The 23111-nt window shown below is 41.3% G+C and overlaps 1 protein-coding gene across 1 annotated transcript; it reads left to right on the top strand.

The window, feature by feature from the left end:
• The first annotated feature begins 151 nt into the window (after positions 1-151).
• Positions 152-9481, top strand: LOC127755434 (uncharacterized). The gene is made up of 4 exons (XM_052281112.1): positions 152-329; positions 571-1092; positions 8018-8544; positions 8638-9481. The coding sequence occupies exons 1-4, from the start codon at positions 152-154 to the stop codon at positions 9331-9333; spliced, it is 1923 nt and encodes a 640-aa protein (XP_052137072.1). The 3' UTR covers positions 9334-9481.
• The last annotated feature ends 13630 nt before the right edge of the window (positions 9482-23111 follow it).

The raw sequence follows: 23111 nt of genomic DNA, 5'->3' as shown, positions 1-23111 counted from the left end.
TTCAACAAAGGATATGCTATAATACATGCAGTTTAGTGAATATAACCACCTCTAAGTCAGAAGAAACTAGCCCGGTGGAGGTGGCAACTTCTTCTTGTTTATAAATCCTAACAGGGACGTGCTAGTGTGCATACATATATGAACAAAAATAATGGAGCTCACTGCTGCTGGTTGTGAACGGCATCAGATTCCTGAACACCTAGTCATGTGCTCTGAGCTATACATTGCAGCATTTGAGGGGAATACAGTTAAGGTCACCGAGCTCTTAGCAAGAAGCGGCGCCTCGGCGGAGCCGGCAGAAAACGGCCGGCGATCCACGGCACCGACTGGTATTTTGCAAGCCCTTCTTTGCAGTTTTTGTGGTGATGGGGCAGTTCTTTGCAATATATCTTCGTTTTTAGTTTGTTTCAGCATCTTTCACTGCTAATACTAGTGTAATTTTGCACTGCATGAATCAATCTATGTATTAATTTAAATTTGCTGTAAAAGATAAGTTTATTATATGGAATATTACTATTTCTCTTTGTAACATAGAAAGTTGTAAGATCTCCTGAAACATAACATTTTCAGATTGTAATTACCATGGAGCCTGCAGCACAGACGAGGTGACCGGAGACCGCAGCACGCTTCTCCACATCGCTGCGTGGAAAGGGCACTGCGACCTGATTGCTCAGCTATGCCGCTGGGGAAACGGCAGCCTCATCACCTCGGTGAACTCATCGGGGGACACGCCGCTGCACTGCGCGGCGGGCGCAGGGCACGCCGGCGCGGTCGAGGCCATCATCCGGCCGCTGGCTGCAGCCAACGTGGAGGAGGGCAGGCTGCAGGAGATCCTGCGCGGCAGGAACGAGGCCGGGGACACGCCGCTGCACCTCGCCGCGAGGCACGGCCATGGCGAGGCGGCGGAGGCGCTGGTGCGGGTGGATCCTGGGCTGGCGGCCGAGCTGAACGGCGCCGGGGTGTCGTCGCTGTACCTGGCAGTGATGAGCGGGTCAGTGCGCGCCGTCAGAGCAATTCTCTGGTGCAGGAATGCATCAGCTGTCGGCCCCAAGTCGCAGAATGCGCTGCATGCTGCTGTTCTCCAAAGTTCAGGTGATTACTTTGTTGACAACTTGGCATTTTATATCTGCACGTATGCTTGATTTTTGAGTTATTGTTTAGTTACGACTTTACATGTAAATTAAATATGAATAAGTTTCACTTTGTGCCACATTTTATTATCATTGTTTCGCTTTAGATCACCCTTCAACAAATGTTTTCATTTTCAACCTGATAAATTTACCTCTGTTGGCATTTTAGACCACTCTCAACTATTTTATCTATCTACATCAATTTATCATATGTCAAAGTAATTGTCTCGATAATTTTATCAGAGTTCAATAACGAGTAGAAACCAATGCACTCGAAATCGTTCATATGTTTGATAAAAAGATTATAGGTCTAAAGTGAAAATATTGGTTTACATGATGGTCCAAAGTGAAATATCCGTAATAAAAAGTGGTTCAAAATGAAATTAACATTAGCTCTAGATTATCCATCAGGCTGTACAGTTTCACAGGGCACGAGATTTGGATAATATTAGTAGATCACCAATACAACTTAAATTTTGACATATATGCCACATGGTTTTCATACTCACATACTAATAGTTGATTCCACATATGAAAATAATAACAACAAAGGCTTTACTTGAAAGCAGCGATCAGAATGTTTATATAATTCAGTAATCAACATTTTGGAACATTGACAGCCCTTGTATTTTGATATATAATGAATTACCTCAGTACGACTCCTAGGGTTTGCGAGCAACTTCCTAGTTTAATTTCCTCAATCCGACAAGCTTGTACTTTTATCAACTAATAGTTTAATTTCCTCAAATTATTGAAATACTCCGTGTCTAGATTCATTAACATCACTATGAATGTGTAAAATGCTAGAATAACTTACATTGTGAAACAGATGAAGTAACTAGTAACCGTTTTTTATTGAGTAAATTACACCAGCGGTCCTTAAACTTGTAAGCGGGTTTCACCTAGGTCCATGAACTTACAAATCGCGCATTGAGATCATTTAACTTGGTTTATTGTATCATTATGTCCAAAATCTTCGTTTGACTATGGTCTTGCCCACGTGGCATGCCATGTGGACAATGACATAGTAAAATTTTCCCTTTTTCACCTTTTTTTCCTACTCCCCTCCTTTCTCTTCTTCCTCCACCGTTCCCCTTCTTTTCTCATCAACTCTGCTAACGGCGGCAGCGACCATGTGCCTCCAGCGCACAGCCGTCGTTGCCCGCTAGCCAGCTGTTGACAGAAAACACGTGGCCTGGGAGATCTGCTTAACTCCAGTGCAAGTCCAAAGCTCGCCTTCGGATGTATTAGTGTGCCAGTTGATTTGATCCTGTAATCAACAAAAAATAGAAGCAAAGAAACCGTAGTTAAATCTATAAATGATGGCCGATCGGCTAGATGCTGATGACATATCATTTATCTTTGGGTCGATGTCATCCATGTATCGATCGGCAGTCATGAATAAGTAAAGAAGAACTAAATCTACTCGATCAGCTGTAGATATTAACAATATATAATCCTTATATCGATATATACTTAAATCAATTAATTGGGATAGATCACTTGCCATGCCGAGACAGTATAAATCACTTAGATCGAAATATATATTAATAATGAGACTATATACGTTCATAGCATAGCCGATCAGATAGATCTAGCATGTATCGGCTAATACTCCGATACCACTCTATGTTAAGATGTTAAAGCAAGTAGAATATACTAAACAAAAGCCTAATATACTGAAATGCAGTAAGATCTTAACACAAAGGGCAGATTTAACATGTCAATCAAGCATATAGGATAAAGAGTAGTTAAATCAGATACGATCGGCTGAAACTCCGATGCTATTCTAATCGGCAACTAGAAGGCAGGCTAGGGATTGATACTCTAAGCACGACTTAATAGATCAAACTTAACTGATGCAGCATTAAGTATGAAAAGAAGAACAATATCTAGACAATCAAGCCGCTAGAAGTCTCATGGAATGGTAGATGTCTCATATAATCTAGACCAATATCAATATTTAACCTAATCGGCTACCCTCTATTGACAGATATTAACCGACGGCAGGTTAGATGATGATATTGCTAGAGATTATGTAAGACATATGATAACTCGACGAATTACATAAACAAGATTAGAGTGTCATAAAGATGGAAGCACTAATCCCGAGAACGCAAGCCGCCATAACAAGTTTACCTCTTGTTGAAGATCGAAATCGATGCAGCTCAACCCGAAAGCAAGAACTCGTCGAAATAAAACGAAAGTAAAAAAGGGTGGCGATGTGCCGAGATTGTATTGAACGTGTGTCTTTTGTTTTTACATAGGGCTCGGCGTCTATTTATACCCGAGGATTACAAGATATGCCCATACCAGACACAACCATTATCTGTAACAAACTCTAAGATACCACAAGTCTTTGTGGCAGACTTTTGCCCACACTTATCTATAAGGAATTCACATAAAATATCCTAGTCAATAGATACAATTGTCTTCCCAGGACTCTATCCATGCGTGGCAATCATCTTGAAGTACATTAACTTGAACCCGATGTCGCGCACAAGTCGTATTGTCGGAATCGGCTATATCGGCTTATTTAGCTCAACTCAGACTCAGCCGATCTTGTCGTAGCCGATCTGGACTTCAGCCGATTCCTGCCCTGTTTTCAAACTCGATCTCCGCTTCCGACTTTGCTTCGATCTAATCTTCTCTCCGACGCTGATGTTACCAAATTTGGTTGTTAACACCAGCGTCTGCACAAGAGGGGCACCACCTCCCGTTGCCGCCGCGGAGTCCACCACTGAGACCGCTCGTGAGTCGTGATAGTGGCCTTGCCCATTGGGGGCCAGTGACAGGAAGAGTTCACCGGCCTACCGGAGAGGAGGGCAAGAGAGTATCCCTAGCCGCTTGAGGATCCTCCTGCGCTCAGCCTCCTCCCAAGCCCTACCCTTCCGCTTGTCGTCATCGTGGGGGACCGCAGCCAACGATGCCATGGGGCGGCCATCCCCATCGATCTGCTCTCTCCGCAGAGGAACACGGCTACATCCCTATTTGTTCACATCGCCAATCTCGGCCAGTGTCAGCGGCTTGGGATGAAGAGGATGCCGTTGCCCACGGCCTCCTCGGTGGCCACCATGGTATGAGAAGAGGGGAGAGGAGGCTGATGGTGAAGAGCTCGAGGCCACGCTGCCGCTCCACCTCGAGAGGCTAGCCCGCCATGGCTCCATCTCGTCCTCATTGCTAGCCCCGCACCTCGAACGAGTGCCACTGCCACTTGAGTACATCTGAGATAGGGGCCGTCGAGAGAGCAGGGAGATCACGGTTGCCGTCGTTAGCTCCAGCCTCGAGCCGCCACTCTGCCGTCGGGCCAACCCCGCCGCCGGTGTGGCCAGCGCTGCCATCTCTCTCACTGCTGCTTGCCTGCCGTCGCCATTGGTGCATCCAGTAGTGGAGCAAGAAGAGAAAAGAATGGAGAAATGGGAAATTTTGCCAAGTCATCGTCCACGTGGCAAGACACGTGGGCAAGACCAAGGTCAAACGAGGCTTTGGACCGAAATGATACAATAAACCAAGTTAGAGAATCTCAATGCGTGATTTGTAAGTTCGTAGACCTAGGTGAAATCTAATTATAAGTTTAAGGACCGTTAATGCAATTTAGTCTTTTTTTTATTGGATGTCTCCAAAGAGACAATAATAGTAACAGTTGACTGAACAAACCAGCTGGAAATGCTTGTGTAACCAAATTGGACACGGGGAGCATCTAACAACGTGTACATGAAAGAACAATTAACATGCATATCATAATTTACTCCCGGTGAAAAAGTAGACATTTACGATGTGACATGCATGATCAGGAGGTCAATGAAAATAAATTACTAAATGAGTACCTATTAGTACTTACAAAATTATGCATGGTATTCGAATGATCTCCATCTAATCTCTCTCGAGGTAATAATTTCCGCTAAGCAAAGAGCACCACAACAAAGGACATCAACACAGTACTATTATTCTAAAATTAATTCTCATCGATTATTGTGCTCTGTTGTCTCGTATCCAACACAAAACAATTCACACTTTAAATGTTGCTTGGGTTAAACCAATAGAAATTAATTTTGGTTGGCCACATATATGTACAATTGCATGCATGCAACGCATTCCATGATGCGCATTTACTCCTTGTACAAATAAACAAAGACAAACTTTGTTAGATGATTATCATTGTGAGAAATCTTAGGTGATGATCAAACTCGGATGGTCAGTTGAATTGTATATTTTGAAGCAAAAGGTTTCAAAAAACCACATTTTTTTTTAAAATACTCTTGTTTCATCATTACATATGATTCTTTTTAATAAATTCACATAAGTTTACTCAAAGTAAACATTCCTCTTGTCTAGTTTATACTTTTTTCCACAATTTTTCAGTGCACCAAAAAACTCGATATAATCCTAAAGAGTAAGTTTCAGAAAACTGCAACTTTAGTAACAAAACTATCAGTTTGCTGCAACATTAGCGATATGTTTCAGTTTGCTACAACAATAGCGTGGGAATTTATCACAAAATTGCAACTTTTACATTATATGTTGCTAGAGTACATATAGGTGACAACTCTAGCAGCATATAATATAAAAGTTGCAGTTTTGTGATAAATTCCTATGCTATTGTTGCAGCAAACTGAAATATGTCGCTAATATTTCAGTAAACTGATAGTTTTGTCATGAAAGTTGCAATTTTCTAAAATTTACTCTAATCCTAAATGAAAGGGCATAATAATGCTCCTAAGTCCATTAAACTTCCTAAAAATGCTTCTAAGCCATCACATAATGCCCCCTAAAAACTCTCCTAGGTCATAATTAATAAATTTTAGATGTTCTGAAAGAAACAAACATCTGACTGTCGAAACATCCATGAAAATATAAATAAAAAAAATATATAATAGTTAAATTCGGCTTGCATTTTCAAAATAAAAACAACTCTAATTGTGACTAACACTTCCAAAAAATTTCCCACTCCCTAGGTAAAAAATAATAATATGTCAAAATGATATTGCTAAATTTATCATCAACATTTTTTCATGTATTATGTGTTTTCTCTATTCGTGTAATATTTGAAAATTAAAGAACTTATATATTCTTTTGACATCGATGTCCTCTATCTTGAACTTAGGCTTTGATCTAGCTCAATGGCTGAGTTTATCTTGGACACACGAAACGATACAGGTCATTAGTGCAAGATTAACTAAATATTAAATATTATAAAGCCAAAAATACATTTTTTATTTTTAAAACTTTACATAGAATATATTTCTAATAATACGCCTGTTGCACTTAAATATAAACAATGTAGGTCATGATTATCAATTTAATTATAATGAATATAATAGTTCAGACGGACTTAGATATTATTATTTTTTTGAAGAAACTTAGATATTATTATCAAAAGGTATTAATTTCTTTTGTAAAAATTCCTAGATCAATGCCTAGATCAATCGGGGAAACGTGCTCACAATAAATAAGAGAGTAGCTATAAGTACTAAAACCCATAATATGTAGTATACAAAATCCCTTTGTTTGTACGCATGTGCATAAGAGATGTCAAAAACAATAAAAAAGAAGAGTTCATATACGATCTGCTTCATCTGATATTTTTCTTTGCAGCACTAAAGTTTTTCTCAAATTATGCATATATGTAGTGACACTCCTGGCAATCTTCTCAAAGAAATTGCGCCTCTGTGGCGCTGCATCATGCCATCCCACCAAAATTTTTGAAAGTATGTTTTACAAACGATGTAAAAGGCAATCATAAGTGCTCATATAAATGTCTGCAGACCATCCTATGAATACACATATTACTGTTCACAAAAAGAAAACATACATACTTGCAATAAAAAATGCCACATGGAAACATATTATATCCTTATGTAATTATGCCATTCTCATCTAAAAAGTATTCACAAAATTAGCACAAATAATTTTGATATTATGGATTATTCCTTCATATATTACCCATGAACATGCGTAGGTGACTTAGATGTATATTAAAAGAAAAAAGAACATATTAACTTGTATGTTTGCGAAAGTTGGTGATAGGCGAGTTTATGTATAACCAGGATAAAGTGAATTTGTTTGAATATAATAGACATTATCATTTAGTATATCAAAAGTTTATGGTTTATTTTATGGTATAAATATTTCTTTCTTTTAAGATTATAATGTAATATATGGTTCTTACCATGAATATAATGAGACATGATTATTTTAGTATTCTTTTTTATAAACAACAAATAAATTACCTGCGCATCTGCGCGGGTTTCTTTCCTAGTTGTTTAAATATACACATAATGATCAGACCACAATGATCAGCTATTGTTGAAAGTAGCTATCGTGAATATGTACTAAAGAATATCTCATATATATGTAAGCTTGTAGTTGGGGTTTTTTCCAACACTTTGCACCAAACCTGGGGTTCATGAAACAAGTTGCAAAACCTGGGGTTAATTTTGCGTTACAGGTGCCCCAAAACCTGAGGTTTTGTGAAATTTGCTAATGAAATATTTGATGGATGCAAAAATACTTCGTATAGCATGAATAATTCTCAAATGTTTACAAGGATATGTTAATCTGAGCCATTTTGTCAAGCATACAGTTCACACCTATTCAGGATCATGACAGGAAGTTAATTAAGTGATTTTCCATGATTCACTTGATATATAGGTTGAATGTGTACTCTATCTACCTAGACTATAGTGTTCCTTTAGTACATAGATGATATATACCATTATAGTGCTTTCCTCTAAAACTATAGTTTAATTTCTTTATGAAGGATAAGTGCATGTATCACAAAAATATACATTCATGACATCATTTTTTTTATGTGTTGTTCAAATGTATATATAGTTCTTAGAAGCAAAAGGAATATAATTCTAACAGATATATTCCGTGGTTTGTAGAAATGGTTTCTTTGTTACTGCAGTGGAAACCCGCACTTCTTAGCGATTATGACAGCAACAAGAGTAGCCCACTGCATTTTGCTTCATCTGACGGGGATTGCTCTATCATCCAAGAAATGTTAACTCATGCGCCACCTAGCGCTGCCTTCATGCTGGACAATGAAGGCCTTTCACCTTTGCATGTTGCAGCATTGATGGGCCATGCAGCTATAGTCCATTTATTTCTACAGTTTTGTCCTTCTTCGGCAGACATTCGCGACAACTATGGCCGAACCTTTCTGCATGCAGCAGCTATGAAAGGCCATCTTTCCATCATCTCATATGCTATAAAGAAGAAGATTCTTGAGCATCTTTTGAATGCGCAAGACAAGGAGGGGAACACAACACTTCATTTAGCTGTTATTGCAGGGGAATACAAGGTTGTTTCTAAACTATTATCAAGTGGAAAGATGCAAGCCAACATCATGAACAATGCTGGCCACACACCAACTGACCTTGTCAAAAATTGTAAAGGTTTCTACTCAATGGTAATTGCCTCTATATATTTTATTCTTAGGGTTATAGTTGAATTTTATTTAGTAGTCAGTAGGCAATAAACTTAATATTTTACCAATATGCAGGTAAGGTTAGTGCTAAAGTTGTACGCCTCAGGAGCACAGTTTCAACCACAAAGACAAGATTATATAGACAAATGGAACGTTCAGGACATCATGAAATGGAGAGAGACTACATCAAAAAATCTGGCTGTTGTTTCAACACTTGTGGCAACAATTGCCTTCTCTGCTGCATTCAACATTCCTGGATCATATGGAAATGATGGGAGAGCGAATTTAGCAGGGAATAGCTTGTATAGTGCTTTCCTTATTCTGGACACCTTCTCTGTGGTCACTTCAGTCATGGCGACAATACTACTAGTCTATGGGAGAGCTTCAAGGTCTCAACGCTCGTGGCTAGGCTTCATGGTCTCAATGCACTTTCTTTGGTTGTCACTAAACAGCATGGTGTTAGGCTTCTTTGCAGCTATAGCGGCGGTGATGAGTAAGGAGAGGGGCATAAAGATTGCAATGTCCCAGCTGATCTACTATGGGATGTACATCCTAACGACGCTGCTTTCAATCTTAGCAATGCCAGGATCATTTACAAGCATTGTGAAGTTCCTCATCGGTGCTCCCAAGGAGCGACAACGACACACTAAGAGACAGATTAGCCAGCAGTATCCCTTTGCCATCTTTTACATTGTCAACGCTGTTTTGTTCGTTATCATAAATAGTCTAGCAATGGCATCATTCGAAGTGGCTAGAAATCTTAGTTACTGATGCAAGGTTGTGACTAGGATATCAACAAAAATTATGGATGTTGATGCTTTGTGTTTACTTTTTTTTCTTGTACCATGTAGTTATGAGAAAATATACGTTCTCATTGTCAAACAAGGTTACACATGTTGTAAGAAAAGCTTTAAATATAAGTGCACAAATCTTTTTATATTATTGAAAGAAATGAGGAAATGGGCTATATCCATTTCACTTTCTATTCAAGAGTCAGAAACGGCCTATATCCGTTTCTCTTTTTATTCAGGAGCCACTACTAAAAAAGTTGAATCATTGGCGGCCAAAACAGTTTTCTCTTATGGCCGGTGGTGCCGTTAGCGAGCAAAGGCCACCAGTGAAAAATGACTTTCACAGGCAGCCAAGCTAAGATGGCAGCCAGCAAAAAGATGATTTTCACTAACGAAAGTGCTAGCAAAAATATTTTTCAGAGCAAAGAAAATTAAAATCAGAATACAAAAGGCATATGAAAAGAATCACAGATTCCCAAAATCCCCAATGACAATCCTTAAATCTCCAAACACAAACCCAAATCATCAAACACATGCAGTCCTCCCACCGTGGTTGTCATCGTGGTCATTGACGGAGAGCATGGTCGCCACCTTTTCATCCTCGCTTACAAGGAAGGAAATGGCTGGCCGATGGCTACCAAATCTGGCGAGGTTGTTGTCGCCGCTGCCATCACTGAGCCACAATCCTAGTCGCTATCACCACCAAGGGCCGGCATCCCGAGCCTACGCGCAGAACTATGCCCTAGGACCATCACCACCACGGCTAGATGTGGCGGTCACGGGCATTGTCGTCAGCCATCTTCTTGCACCTCCTCGTCGTTGTCCCATCCGCTATCCACTCTGTACACCCAGGTCCACAGCAAGGAGGTGGGGTCGCTAGATCCGGTGGCCTCGGCCTCCTCCCTGGTCGATGCAGCAGCGATACTTGTTGACAGCGGATTCCTCATGGGGCTACGCGACGACGATGACACGATTCAGTGTTGGCGTGCCTCGGCGGCGGTGGAGGGATAGCCAGAGGAAAGGTGGAAGGAAGGAGGGAGGGAATGAGAGAGGCAGAGGGAGGAGGGGCAACGGAGCTGAGGAAGTTAGGCAAGAATGAATTTTAATATGGTGAATTTTTTTTCGTGAGCGGTGCTCTTTAGCTACTGCTAGGTAAAACTAATTTTCGCTAGCAAACAAGCCAAACCTTCTTATAGTTATTTTTCGATTTTCGCTAGCGGCCAATGACCTAGAATCCTCTTATTTCTATAAGTATTTGCTTTAGTAGTCCAACAGTAAAAATAAAAGGGTTGTGTCATGAAAAATCACTTTTATATTGAGTTTTTAGCTGTTTACACGCCCTTGTTTAGAATAAAAAACATTGAACGGTCATTCCTTCACCTTTGGACTAGGAACATGTACAACAACAAAGCATTGATGCCGGTTACTAAGTGATAATGATCGACATTTTTATATAGATGCTTGTGGTGTTTGCATATTACTGTTGATAATTGTTACACACAGATAAATCCACAAGCTCACGAATATCACTGTAGCATTTTCTCTTAGAGTATTCCAAGGGTTTCAAACACAAGTAACATGTGTGTATATCTAAGAACAGTATTCAACTAAGGACAACAACTAAATGGTAGGCTACTGTGGATTCAACTAGCTAACTTAAGTTAAAGGTAAAACTCTATCAAATACTTCGGGTACCGGCCCTCTCCTGGTCTACCAGGGTGAGTCCAGCCTTGAGCTCTAGGATGTAGCCGAGCGTGGAGGGATGCAAAGGACGGACATGGCTATCATCACCTACCACCTACCTCACTTTCAGTGGAGCACACAACAAACGAAGGTAACCTCTAACGTAGACACCACATTTACGTTACCGATTACTACTCTAGTCTCGCCTAAGAACTTCCTTCTATATCTAGAGTCTTAGTACTAGAGCACTCAGTATAATTAAATACTCGACGAACCAACATTGATGAGGATATATCTCACTTAAGTAAACTAATTAAATAACATAAAAGAATCTCGAACACTAACTTTATGAAAAGAACTGTCCGCCAAGGTACAAGCGAGATGAAGGCCGACAATCCCGGTGCTTCTCCGGAACTCCGTTGGAAGAATGCTAACAAACCCGGCACTTCTCCGGAAATTCTTGGAGAGAACTCTGATACTTTGCAGCACTCCTTCCAAAGCTTCCCCTCACTCTCTCATCTCTCACTAAACCAACATACCAAATATGAATCTATAAGTGAGTTGTACTCTACTTGAGCTCAAGTTGTGTGTCTTAACAGTGAAGTAAGCTCCCACTTTTATAGCCATCCTATGGCGGTTGTGGCAGTTATCCATGCCGGGAACCCTGCATAACCGCCATTTGGACTTCATCAGGAGCCTACACGTGTCGGCAAATGGTGAGAGGAGACAAAGGTGGTTCGGCCAAACTAGGGTTTGGCTGACCCCTTTGGCCCACCTCCTGGTCACTCCTTCGGCTGGGAGGATACCTGGTGGGCACCTAATATATTGTACCTTAACTGGGCTCAAATTTAGGTGGTTTTGGTTGACATGCAGGCCCTCCAATCCGCGTAATCACGTTCGGTTGTCTGGAGGTGTATTTTGTCGCATGGTGGGTGTGTTTTCTCCATAATTCACCTACATACAAATATTCAATACGACTTGTGACAATGGTTAATAAAAACTACTAACTTTAAGTTTGGTATTTTAGTTTATAATCTTTCATTTGCTTTTATGCAGGATTTCACAGTCTAATTTGGTAGTTAAGGACCGTTAACAATTACATGCCATGATTAATTTGGACAAACATGTAGGGGTCAATAACAAGCCAAGCTCAGTGAACTGGCTCACTTAGCTCCATAGCATAATAACATATTTTCCCGTCCAACTCAACATCTTCTAGTGACTAATCACTACTACAGAAAATAACTTCAGTGCCGAGTCATAACCCCATATCAGTGTAGGAAATCGAACCAACACTAAACTTTCGGCACTGATTGGGGTGGGGGGGGGGTCATCAGTGCTGATTTGTGGCTACAACCGGCACTGATGATACGCATCCAAATTCAGAATTTAGGCTTACGAAAAACTAAAAAATATATTTTTATACTCCTAACATCCTTAGCTGTGTATAGAGGAAGATGCAACCACTATTATCTATTTTTCAACTCAAATATAATTCTTTTCATGGTGGAGATTCGTACCCAAAACATCCCCCTTTCATGCACCCATCTTTACTAACTTACTTAATCTCGTTAGCAAATAGATATTTTTCCTTTTGAGCCATCCTAACCGAGACTTAAACCATGAATCTGAGTATCTAAAAGAATTCAAATGGAAAAGTTATCAACTACAAAATTGTCGATCTCATTGAGAGCTACTATTTTCATATAAACTTTGTTGCAATCTGAGTTCGTATGAAAAAGTTAAATTCATATATCTGACGAAAGCACTAATATGGTTAAGATCATAAGTGCCAGATCATAAGAATACTCAACGCTGATGTCTTTTCCCGCCAAAAGTGTAGTCATCCCGCTCCAACTGGCAAGACCCGACACTGATGTGTTACTCATCAGTGCCGTTAGTGGTAAGACTCTACACTGATATGTTGCCAAACAATCAGTGCCGAATGGTTGTAAGACTCGGCAGGGATGTCTTGTCATTGGTGCCAGGTGAAGGATATGCATAGTACAAGCTTGTTTTTTTCGGATGGGAAACCATCATAAGTGTCGGGTTTTCTCTGAACCAGCACTGATGTGTTGTTTTGTGGTAGTGAATGTTGAGAAACTAGTTGGCACCCCGCATCTTTGCCGCGGGTTTTGTAGTTTTATCATCAAAGAAAATTATAGTTTTAAATGGTTAGGTGCAACTCTATGTATATACAAAATATATGATAATGTGGATTTATATATGCCTTATGTTATTACAATACAATTCATGCTTTATTTTTCCAGGAGTCATTGTATATTGTTATAATATATGAATATTATTTTCATGCGCAATATGGGTATCGTTATAGTTCGACAATTCGCATCTCTCTACTTCAATCAAGTTTTTTTTTTCTGAAAAATAGATTAAGGTAACGATACCTCATAATTATATGCTATCTTATCATGGATAATAAAACAAAACACACATATTAAACAATAATTTGAGTTGTATTCGGAAAACATGGTGTTATGCAGTACAAAATATGTAGCAGTGCTATGTGTGACCGTGAGGTGGAGCAAAGAGAGGTGAATGGATAACTAATAAATGATTGAATTGGATGAATAAGTAGCTTCTTGATCCAACGGTTATTATCTTTGTACTAATATGATCCAATGGCTTAAAACTGTTGATGATGTGGCTTCTTGCATATCTTGTTTTATAACAGTAAGTGTCCCTTAGTGGGTACCAACTATATAGAAAGATAGGATAACCAAGTATCAGGCAACCAACAAGACAATATGACAACAAGCTAGAGGCCCAATTTTGATTCTGAGAGGCCGAACAAAAGGACTTTGTTTCGCGATGGTTCTGAATGCCTAGGCAGGCTTTTCTAACCTGGGCTGGAGCATGCAACAAGCTATATATCCTAAGTTCCTAACAATGGGGTAGCTCAACGGCCAGCTCTAGATCAGCTCATTAGGCATATACTTTCTCTCACTACACCATGTCCTAAAAACCATTAGAGAACATCAGTCAGCAGAGGTCACCTTCCACGTCATCTTATCTGTCGGAAAAGGCCTTTACCGACTGAAGGTGTGTCACTGAAAAGCATGCCAGTAAAGGGGTCTATTCATAAATAATACTTGTCACTAATTAAATACTATTTATATTTTGTTGGAGGCTTGCCATGGAAGGCCTTCGGCCGAACCTGCCGAAACCGAAAAGTTCAAGTATCAGGCTCACGCCGAAAGACAAGAGCGAAGCCATACGGGCGAAAGCCGTGACGGTGGGTGACACCACCTTTTGTCAAGTGGAGTTCTCGGCAGAAGGCGGAACGGGCAAAGATGATGTGGCGAAAGCCTCGGCACACGGGCACGGGTTTCGCCATGGCACCAAACCCCGTTGACGGGAGAATCGGCGGGCCGCTACGCCCACGGGGGATTTTGCCAGAAAGATGGGCCGAGCTATTTAGGCCCAGTGGGGGCCCGTGTGTGGGTAAAGGACACAATGTGCCCTTCATAACACTGGTGCAGAAACCATCTTTAGTCCTGGTTGCAATAAAAACCGGGACTAAAGATGATCTTTAGTCCCGGTTAAAAAGGGTAACGGATATATTTGATCTTTAGTTCCGGTTCAAATGCTGTCAGGGCTTGTCAGGCCCCCGCGGGATCTTTAGTCCCGATTTGTACCACCAACCGGGACTAAAGTCCCACCCCTATATATATGTCTTCTTCCTCCTCCAGCCCGAGCAAGCTTCAAAATTTCTTCAAAAAAGAGGGGAGGTCATGCCAAAATTTCTAGTGAATTTATTTTGGTGATTATATACAAATCGGAGATGCCTAAAAGGTTAGCAACTTCATCCTCCAATGTTTTTTTTGTCATATTACATTTGGAGCTATATTTTGCACACTTTTTTGTCTCCAAAATTTTGTTGTAAGTTGATGAGAGAGAAAATTTGTGTCGGGAAGAAAGAATATATAGAAATTTAGTTTATTTGCTAAAGAAGGTTTTATAAAATAGTTGAGAAGGAAAATATAGTGAAAGTTAGTCTTAAATAAAAGAAAACAAACTAAAATGAAAATTGAAAGAAGTACAACACATTAATATTAGTTTAAAACTTTAGAAATAGTAAATAAGAATTATTTGTTGTAATATTTTATAATTTTTGTATGAATAATGAATGTCATTATTGTATGACTGTTGAAAGAGTTTGTAATTATTTTATAATTATTGTATGACTGTCATTATTGTACGAATAATTATTTGTGTACGATTTTTTTTTCATTTCATGTAGATGGATCGGCAATGGATGTACGCTGACTGGCGGTCCAAAGAGTTTATTGACGGCGTGCATTATTTTTTAGAGTGGCCAAAGCTAACAGGCATAAGGGTTTTATTTATTGTCCATGCAATAAGTGTAAGAATCAGAAGGAGTATTCTGCATCCATGACTATTCATTTCCACTTGTTTGTGTTGGGGTTCATGCCAAGCTATAATTGTTGGACATCCTACGGAGAGCAAGGGGTTGAAATGGAAGAAGATGAAGTGGAAGATGACAATATTCCGGACTTTGCTCAGTACGCTGGATTTGAAGGAAATCAAACGGGCGAGGAGGAAAGGGATGCTGATGGTAACGACGTTGCGGATGATCTTGGTCAGATGTTGCAGGACGCCAAATAGGACAGTGAAAGTGAAAAGGGGGCCGATAAATTGGACAAGATGTTAGAGGACCACAGAACGTCGTTGTACCCAGGTTGCAAGCAGGGGCACAAAAAGTTGGATACCACTCTAGAGTTCTTGCAATGGAAGGCAAAAAATGGTGTCAGTGACAAGGCATTTGGTGATTTATTGAAACTCGTCAAGAACATCCTTCCGGAGGGAAACAAATTGCCCGAGACAACGTATGAGGCTAGGAAGATAGTCTGCCCTCTAGGACTGGAAGTTCAGAAGATTCACGCATGTTCGAATGATTGTATCCTATATCGTGGTGAGGAGTACGAGAACCTAGAAGCATGCCCTGTTTGCAAAGCACTACGATACAAGATTAGACGAAATGATCCAGGAGAAGTTGACGGGCAGCTAACGAAGAAGAGAATTCCTGCTAAGGTGATGTGGTATTTCCCTATAATACCACGGCTAAGGCGTTTGTTCAGGAACAAGGGGAATGCTAGAATGATGCGATGGCACGCTGAAGAGCGTCAATAGGACGGGATGCTGAGACACCCCGCCGATGGTTCGCAGTGGCGAAACATTGACAGAAAATTTAAAGACTTTGGAAAGGACACACGAAACATACGGTTTGGTTTAAGTACAGATGGCATGAATCCTTTTGGAGAGATGAGCAGAGGCCATAGCACTTGGCCCGTTACGATGTGTATCTACAACCTCCCCCCTTGGCTATGCATGAAGAGGAAGTACATAATGATGCCGATTATTATTCAAGGCCCTAAGCAACCTGGTAACGACATTGATGTGTACCTAAGATCACTGGTCGAAGATCTTAAGCTGTTGTGGAAAAAGGAAGGTGTACCCGTGTGGGACGAGGACAAACAGGAGGAGTTCAACCTACGAGCGCTGCTATTCGTAACCATCAACGACTAGCCTGCACTTAGCAACTTTTCCGGGCAGTCCAACAAGGGGTACAAGGCTTGCACTCACTGTATGGATGAAACAGAAAGTACGTATCTTAAGCACTATAGGAAGGTTGTGTACGTGGGTCATCGTCGATTCCTTGCTGCAAACCACCCAATACGGAAGAAAGGCAAGCACTTTGAACATAAGGTGGACCACCGTACGAAGCCTAAACATCGTAGCGGGAAAACAGTGTTTGCTATGGTTAAAGATCTTAAAGTAGTGTTTGGAAAGCAGCCTGGAAGCCAGCCTATAGAGAGCGAAGTTGGTCACGCGGCGATGTGGAAAAAGAACTCTATATTTTGGGAGTTACCCTATTGGGAATTCTTGGACGTTCGCCACGCAATCGACGTGATGCACCTCACTAAGAACCTTTGCGTAAACCTTCTTGGCTTCCTAGGTGTATATGGAAAGTCGAAAGATACACTGGAAGCACGTAATGATCTGAAGCACATGGAACAACGCGGCGACCTTCACCCAGAACCAAAGGAGAAAGGAAGCCATTACTTGAGTCCAGCCAGCTACACTCTTAGCAAGGCAGAGAAGGAAAGTATGTTTGAATGCTTGGAGAGCATAAAGATACCGTTTGGATACTCCACGAATATAAAGCGAATAATAAGCACGGAGGAGAAGAAGTTCACAAACCTAAAGTCTCATGACTGTCACTTGTTGATGACACAACTGCTACCAGTTGTAATAAGGAGTATCCTTCCAGACAATGTCCGGGCAACAATAACAAAGCTATGTGCTTTCATGAACGCAATTTCGCAGATGGTCATCGATCCGGATAGATTAGAAGCCCTTCAGAATGATGTGGTGCAATGTCTTGTCAGTTTTGAGTTGATATTTCCACCTTCATTTTTCAATATAATGACGCATCCGCTTTGTCACCTTGTCAAAGAGATCGGTATTATCGGACCTTTGTACCTACACAACATGTTTCCTTTCGAGAGGTACATGGGCATTCTGAAGAAGTATGTTCGTAACCGTGCTCGTCCAAAGGCAAGCATCGCCAAGGGGTATGGAACAGAGGAGGTCATCGAATTTTGTGTAGAATTTATTGAAGACCTTCGCCCAATTGGGGTACCTGAATCACGCCATGAAGGGAGACTACGGGGAAAGGGAACCCTCGGAAGGAAAGCAATAATACGGTAGACAACAATTTATTCCGTAAAGCCCATTTCAAGGTTCTGCAACAATCTTCATTGGTAGCTCCTTACATCGAGGAACACTTGGCTCTAGTTCGCGCCAGAAACATCGGTAAGTCCGATGCATGGATTACACGGCATCACATTGATACTTTCCCCGCGTGGCTACGACAACATCTCATGGGTAACGAGACGATCAACCAACAACTGGCCTTCCTGGCGAGGGGACCATCTGGCTCGATCGCGACATTCCAGGGATATGAGATCAATGGGTACACATTCTACACGAGAGCCCAAGACATAAAGAGCACGAACCAAAATAGCGTTGTTCGTATCGATGCCATGGGACACAATGGAACAACTGGCACGTATTACGGTGCCATCGAGGACATATGGGAACTTGACTATGGTCCTCTCAAGGTCCCTCTGTTCCGGTGCCAATGGGTTAGGTTGACTAGTGGAGGCTTAACGATTGATGATAGTGGGATGACAACGGTTGACCTTAACAAGGTTGGATACTCGGACGAACCTTTTGTCCTTGCCAATGATGTAACGCAAGTCTTTTACGGGAAGGACATGTCTAGCAAAGGAAAGAAGGGCAAAGGGCCTGACGAGCCGAAGCGCCACGTGGTTCTCCCAGGCAAAAGAAAAATCGTCAGAGTAGAGTGGACGATCAGTTGGATGGGCAACCCCCTTTCACGGTGACGATTGACCCTAGCATCCTCCTATCAAATGAAGACACCACTTACTCACGTACCGATCACGAGGAAGGAACAATAGTGAGGTGAAAGTACGTGCGGTCAACCATCACCGCCAATGTATTGCCGTAATTGTTGTGTACACGATGTAAACTATTTTGGATGTATTGAATATCCATATAAATCAATTGTTGTATGGCATATGTTAATTATGTATGATTATTAGAATTTTTAACAATTTTAAATCATGCATATGCTAGTTATATGCGATAATTAAAATTTTTAAAAGTTTTAAACCATGCATGTGGCATTTACATATGTTAATTAGAATTTTTAACATTTTTAAATCATGCATATGCTAATTATATATGATTATTAGAATTTTTATTAATTTTAAATCATGCATGTGGTATGTACATATGTTAATTAGAATTTTTAACAATTTAATATCATGCATATGCTAATTATATATGATTATTAGAATTTTTATTAATTTTAAATCATGCATGTGGTATGTACATATGTTAATTAGAATTTTTAACAATTTAATATCATGCATATGCTAATTATATATGATTATTATAATTTTTAACTAGTTTAAATCATATATTTTCTTATTACGTTTTATCCACTTAATTTACTACAGAAAACAATAATATTTCAAAGTAATTATCATTAATTTTTTGACTTTAAATAATTTTAATGCATTATTTACTATTTAGAAACACATATGTAATGAAATTCAATATTCAGTGCTATAATCTGTATTCCCGGTTCTTAACCCTAACCGGGTTTAAAAAGAATTTGGAAATAGCGGGAAAATATCTTTAGTCCCGGTTGATGTCTTTAGTCCCGGTTGTTCTCAACAACCGGGAGTAAAGATATCTTTAGTCCCAGTTGTTCTCATCAACCGGGACTAAAGATCCAGGGGTATATATATTCCCGATGCGCGCCCTCGTCTTCTCCACCAACGCTTAGAAGTTTTTTCCCCGATCGATCTCTCGGCTTTTCCTTCGCTGCCACTGCCTAGGGCACCCCCGCGCCAACGCCGCCGTCGAATCTCGTTGTCGTCTCGCGGGCATCGTCGTCGCCGCCTTCGCTGCCACCACATCTCTAGGGTGAGAGCCGCCGCCACCTCCCTCTCTCTCTCGACGACCTCGATCTCTCTCTCTCTCTCTCCAAACCACCGCTGGCCGCCTCGTTACTGACGCCGCTGCCGACGTTGATGCGGCCGACCACAGCTCCGCCTCCCGCCGATGTCGACCCCGAACCTCGATGCGGCCCCACCGCCGACAACGTCGCACCGCCAGTGCCGACGACGTACGCCGACGCCACTGCCACGCCTTCGGGCCGCGCCACGCCCGCCACGCCACGCCGCCGTGGCAGCACGCCACCGCCGCGCCGCCGCGCGCCAAGCCGCCGCCGTGCCGCCACGCTGCCGCTCCGCTGCCGCCACGTGAACGAACGATCGATCGTGAACGAACGAAACGTGACCTTAACGAGAACTTAACGATAACATGAACGTTAACGAACGATCGTGAACAAACATGAAGGAACGAACGTACGTGAACGTGAACGACCGTGAACTTAACATGAATGTGAACGAACGAACGTACGTGAACGTGAACGCGAACGTGAACTTAACGTGAACATGAACGAACGTGAACGAACGAACGTACGTGAACGAAACGTGAACTTAACGTACGTTAACGTGAACGAACGAACGTACGTGAACGAAACGTGAACTTAATGTATGTTAACGTGAACGAACGAACGTACGTGAACGTAACGTACGTTAACGTGAATGAACGTTCGTGAACGAAACGTGAACTTAACGAGAATGCGAACGTGAACGATCGTGAACGAACGTGAATGAAACGCGAACGAACGTGAATGAAACGTGAACGGAAGTGGACGAAAGACACTACGTGAAATACAATATATGTTACTTTGCGTTTAGACTAATACATTTTTTTTTATGTTGCAGAAAAGACGTCGTCGTCGTCGTCCCTCAAGCCGGAGTGGTAGCTAGCCCTCGAAGGAATTCGCGCAGGCAAGTGATGTAAAGATATGATTGTTAGATTTTTAATGTAATTAAGACTTAGCATATACGACTATTAGATTTAAGATACGACACTTAGACATAGCATATATGATTATCTAGGGTTCTAATGTACGACACGTTGACTTAGCATATATGATTATCTAGGGTTCTAATATACGACCCTTAGACTTAGCATAGTTGACTATTAGATTTTTAATATAAGATTATTAGAGTTTTAATACAAGATTATTTGAGTTTTAATATAAGAATATTAGAGTTGTAATTAGACTTAGCATATATGATTATCTGTGGTTCTAATATACGACACTTAGGCTTAGCATATATGATTGTTAGAGTTTTAATATAAGATTATTAGAGTTTTAATACAAGATTATTTGAGTTTTAATATAAGATTATTAGATTTGTAATTAGACTTAGCATATATGATTATCTAGGGTTCTAATATACGACACTTAGGCTTAGCATATATGATTGTTAGAGTTTTAATACAAGATTAGTACAGTTTTAATGATTATCTAGGGTTCTAATATACGACACTTCGACTTAGCATATATGACTATTAGATTTTTAATATAAGATTATTAGAGTTTTAATACAAGATTATTTGAGTTTTAATATAAGAATATTAGAGTTGTAATTAGACTTAGCATATATGATTATCTAGGGTTCTAATATACGACACTTAGACTTAGCATATATGACTATTAGATTTTTAATATAAGATTATTAGAGTTTTAATACAAGATTATTTGAGTTTTAATATAAGATTATTAGATTTGTAATTAGACTTAGCATATATGATTATCTAGGGTTCTAATATACGACACTTAGGCTTAGCATATAAGATTGTTCGAGTTTTAATATAAGATTAGTACAGTTTTAATGATTATCTAGGGTTCTAATATACGACACTTAGACTTAGCATATATGATTGTTAAAGCAAATATGACCTATAGACTTAGCAAATATTTCTTGTATGAACAGATGGCTGATCGCGATGAGGAACAGATACTGTACGATACAATCGCAGAGGGAAGCAGCCAGTACTGAAACGAAGAAGAGGGGAACGAGGATCCAAACCAGTACTTGAACGAGGAAGGGAATGTGGAGAAGGATGCGGAGGGGAACCAGGAGGGGAACGTGGAGAGGGATGCGGAGGGGAACGAGGAGGAGGAGGCTAGTGGAAGTCAACCCTCCGCTGGACAGAAGAGGACACGCGGACAACGAGGTGCCGCGAAGAAGCTAGAGGGTCAGCACATCATAACGAAAGTGGACGAAGACGGCCGACCTAGTGCCCTGGCAGAAGCAGCCAAGAACTACGTACGACACAGCGGTTGGGTTGTGCGGGATAACGTGCTTGTCAGTATGGTGTACTAGCGCAGAACAAGGGCACGCGGAGATCATGAGAGCTTTGTCCCAAATTCGGAGAAAGAGATGCTGTGGACCATAATGCTCGAGACATTCACCCTTCCCGTGGGTACAGAGAACATAGTGAAAAGGTGGACTCTAAAGAAAATGGTAGAACAGTTTCAGAGCTTCAAGGGAGATCAGTACCAGAAAAACATCCTGAAGGGGCAGACACTGAACTTCGACACATTCCCGAAGCTAAGGGATCACTGGGACGAGTTCGTTGCTTATAAGACAGGTCAACAAGGGTAGGCGATGATGGAAAGAAACAAAGAAAATGCCGCCAAGAAGAAGTACCATCACCACTTGGGGTCAGGCGGCTATAGCGTCGTGATGCCGAAGTGGGAGGACATGGAGGCAAGCTTGCTTGATAGGGGTATCGAACCGGCCACCGCTAAATGGCCGAACCGATCGAAGTTCTGGTACTATGCTCACGGTGGAACGCTCAACCCAGTTAATGGCTCCCTGGTCTTCAGCGATCAGATACGCGAGGCATCGAGTCGACTAACGGACGCAGTGGAAGCCTCTTCTCAGGGCACGTTCCGACCCGACAGAGAGAAGGACGACCTGTCACTCGCCCTGCAGACTCCTGAGCATCCAAGACGAACAAGAGGGAAATGGGTGATGCCTTGGAAGATTGGATTCAAGGAGGACATCCACACGTACAGGAGTCGGATGAGTAGCAAGAGAGATACCGAGGCGAAGATTGCAGTTCTTGAGTACAGGGTATCGAGCTACGAGCTCAGCATGCAAGAGGAGGTGGCAAGGAAGGTTGATGAACGCATGGCCGCACATCGGTCCCATGATCCCCAGCCATACATTCCTCCTGCAATGGGCAGCCCTTCAGGCAATCGTAGCAGCTACGCCTCAACGGGGCAGGTAGGATCACAGAGCATGGACGCTATGCAAACCCAGGACGAAACCACCTGCCCCATTGATGACATCACTCAGCAGACACCATGTGAGCTGTATATTCCCTTCAAGAACTTATCAATAAAGGTAAGCTCGTAGTTTATAGATTTTAGACTTGTCCATTCCGCAAGTTGCTACTTATATATGTTGATTACTAATAAATAACCTCTCACCACGTGAAGGTGGCGTCGGGCATGGACATCCCAATGGACCCTTCAGGGACTTACCACTGCAGGCCGATTCCAGC

The sequence above is a fragment of the Oryza glaberrima genome, chromosome 11, assembly GCF_000147395.1.
Source record: "Oryza glaberrima chromosome 11, OglaRS2, whole genome shotgun sequence".
Taxonomy (NCBI): domain Eukaryota; kingdom Viridiplantae; phylum Streptophyta; class Magnoliopsida; order Poales; family Poaceae; genus Oryza; species Oryza glaberrima.
The sequence above is the reverse complement of the archived record's forward strand: the minus strand, read 5'-3'. Positions and strand labels throughout refer to the sequence as shown.